Genomic DNA, 2,605 nt, shown 5'->3' on the forward strand with positions numbered 1-2,605 from the left:
ACAACAACTAGCATCGAATTCTTGCCCTGATCACAGCCGCTCGCTCCGACCTCATATACGAACACTTCATTACTCCGCTCTGTCCACCACCCGTGAGTGCGTGCAGCTGTGCGTGAGTTTGGCTGTGCGTGCGTGTATATGTGCGTGACTGGATGCGCGCGGGCGTGCGTGTGTCCATGCGAGCGTGCGAGCGTGCGTCCGCGCGCGGGTGCGAACGTGCGTCTGTGCATGCGTTCGTGCATCTGTGCGTGCGTGATTCTGCGCGTGCATCTGTGGATGCGTGCGTGCGTACGTGCATGCGTGCGTGCGTGCGTCTGTGCGTGAGTGCATACACGCGTCCGTGCGCCCGTACGTGCGTGCGTGCATCCGTGAGTGCGTGTGTATTTCTGTGCGTGAGTGCATATAATTATGCGAGCGTGCGTGCGTCTGTGCGTGCGTGCGCCTGTGCGTTTGTGTGCGCGTGTGTGTGTGCGTGTGTGTATGTTTGTGAGAGTGTGTGTTTGTGTGTGTGTTTGTGCAAGCGTGCAAGCGTGCGCGCGTGCGTGCGTGCGTCTGTGCGTGCGTGCATATGTACGTACGTGCATGCGTTCGTGCATCTTTGCGTGCGTGATTCTGCGCGTGCATCTGTGGATGCGTGCGTGCGTGTGCCCGCACACGGATGCGTGCGTGCGTCTCTGCGTTAGTGCATATATGCGTCCGTGCGCCCGTACGTGCGTGCGTGCATCCGTGAGTGCGTGTGTATGTACGTTCGTGAGTGCGTGCGTGTTTTTGTGCGTGAGTGCATATATGCGAGCGTGCGTGTGTCTGTGCGTGCGTGCGCCTGTGCGTTTGTGTGCGTGTGTGTGTGTGCGGGTGTGTATGTTTGTGAGAGTGTGTGTGCGTGCGTGTGTTTGTGCGAGCGTGCGCGCGTGCGCGCGTGCGTCTGTGCGTGCGTGCGTGGCAGACTGGTGGTATGAGAAGCGGATAATTAGTGCTGTTAATCATAAAGCAATCAGCCGCACTAACAGACCGCGCCGACTCACGCATGACTCTTCGCACCGCTTTTAAAATCGAATCAGAGACACTGTAGAGATATGTTTACTGTGTGGCGTCGCACCCCACCTTGCGAGAGAACAATAAAATAAATAACACAGTAAAACAATAGTTGCCCCCAGCCAATACATTCTGCCACCCTTTCTATGTCGATCAGTCAGTCCTTTCTTCGCTTCCCCACCCCCGCTCACCCCTTCCCCGTCCAAACCTCTCCCGTCCATACGTATTCTCTCACTCCCTCATCGCTGCCGCACATCCACCCACCGTTTCCTCGCCCGCCCTATACAGGCTCCACTGGTGGTCCATCGCCCCCGCCCCACGCGCGCGCACACACACACACACCCACGCGCACACACACACACACACACACACACACACACACACACACACACAACACGCGTATATACACCTAACGCTACGCATTCTGCTCTTCATTCTATCGTTATTTCTTTCTCGTTTCTCTCTCTCGCACCCGCAGGTGAGTTTAGACGCCCGAGTGCGCGAGATTGTGAATCAGAACATGGTCGATCCTAACGCTCGGACTTTTGACGAGGCGCAGGCACAGATCTACACGCTCATGAAGCGTGACTCCTATCCGAGGTTCCTAGCCTCGCCCACCTACAAGCGACTCTTAGACAGCTTAAAAGAGAAAAAGACGGCGCCCGAACGCTTGTAGGGGGCGCTCGCATCCGGCGTCCGACGCCGACGCCGCCGCTACGAACAAGAACGCCACCTGACGGCCGAGCTGTCGTCTGCGCGTGTGTCTCTCGCGGCGCTTCGCCGCTGATTGTGATGACGATGATGATGATGACGACGACGACGATGATGACGATGATGATGAGCTGAGAGAGCGGAGACGTCGTCGATTTGTGACGTCATCTGACCCCTCGATCGCCGAGACTCCTCGATGGCTTCCCGCGAGAATAGGCCACGTGACGACCTGCCTGTCCCGGACCAACCGACCCGGATCACCACTCGACGATACCGACACCCTATTGTTCACACTCAGTGACCTTCCGTCGGGGTTGACCTGGATGACGTCAGGCGATGACCTTCTATCGGGGTTGACCTGGATGACGTCAAATGATGACCTTCCGTCGGGAATGACCTGGATGACGTCAGGCGGTGACCTTCCGTCGGGATTGACCTGGATGACGTCAGGCGGTGACCTTCCGTCGGGATTGACCTGGATGACGTCAGGCGATGACCTTCCGTCGAGGTCGACGTTGTTGACCTTCCCCAGCGGTGACATTCCATCGAGGTCGACGTGCGTAACGTCAGTGACGTCAGTGACGCACGTTGCACGTCATCAATTCCTGTGTTGCTTCTGCTGTTTCGCCTTTCACGGCCGAGGATACGATTACGGTGCCGTGACGTCATGAGTGATATCTGCTGGGTAGTATTATGCGTAGATGCGTGCGGCGGCGGCAACGTGTGGAGTCGCGTGTTGGAGAGCGAGAGAGAGAGAGAGAGAGAGAGAGAGAGAGAGAGAGAGAGAGAGAGAGAGAGAGAGAGAGAGAGAGAGAGAGAGAGAGAGAGAGAGAGAGAGAGAGAGAGAGAGAGAGAGAGAGAG

The 2,605-nt window shown here is 57.2% G+C and overlaps 1 protein-coding gene across 1 annotated transcript in view; it reads left to right on the forward strand.

The window, feature by feature from the left end:
• The window catches only part of LOC106813912 (regulator of G-protein signaling 17-like), a gene marked incomplete at its 5' end in the record, with an annotated part of 21,819 nt that extends 19,321 nt beyond the window's left edge, over positions 1-2,498 (forward strand). The window contains one exon of the mRNA XM_014818155.1: positions 1,511-2,498. Coding sequence (XP_014673641.1) covers positions 1,511-1,708 — 198 coding nt within the window. The remainder of the gene's footprint in view (positions 1-1,510) is intronic.
• Between the last annotated feature and the right edge of the window lie 107 nt (positions 2,499-2,605).

The sequence above is a fragment of the Priapulus caudatus genome, unplaced genomic scaffold, assembly GCF_000485595.1.
Source record: "Priapulus caudatus unplaced genomic scaffold, Priapulus_caudatus-5.0.1 Scaffold844, whole genome shotgun sequence".
In the NCBI taxonomy this organism is placed as follows: domain Eukaryota; kingdom Metazoa; phylum Priapulida; class Priapulimorpha; order Priapulimorphida; family Priapulidae; genus Priapulus; species Priapulus caudatus.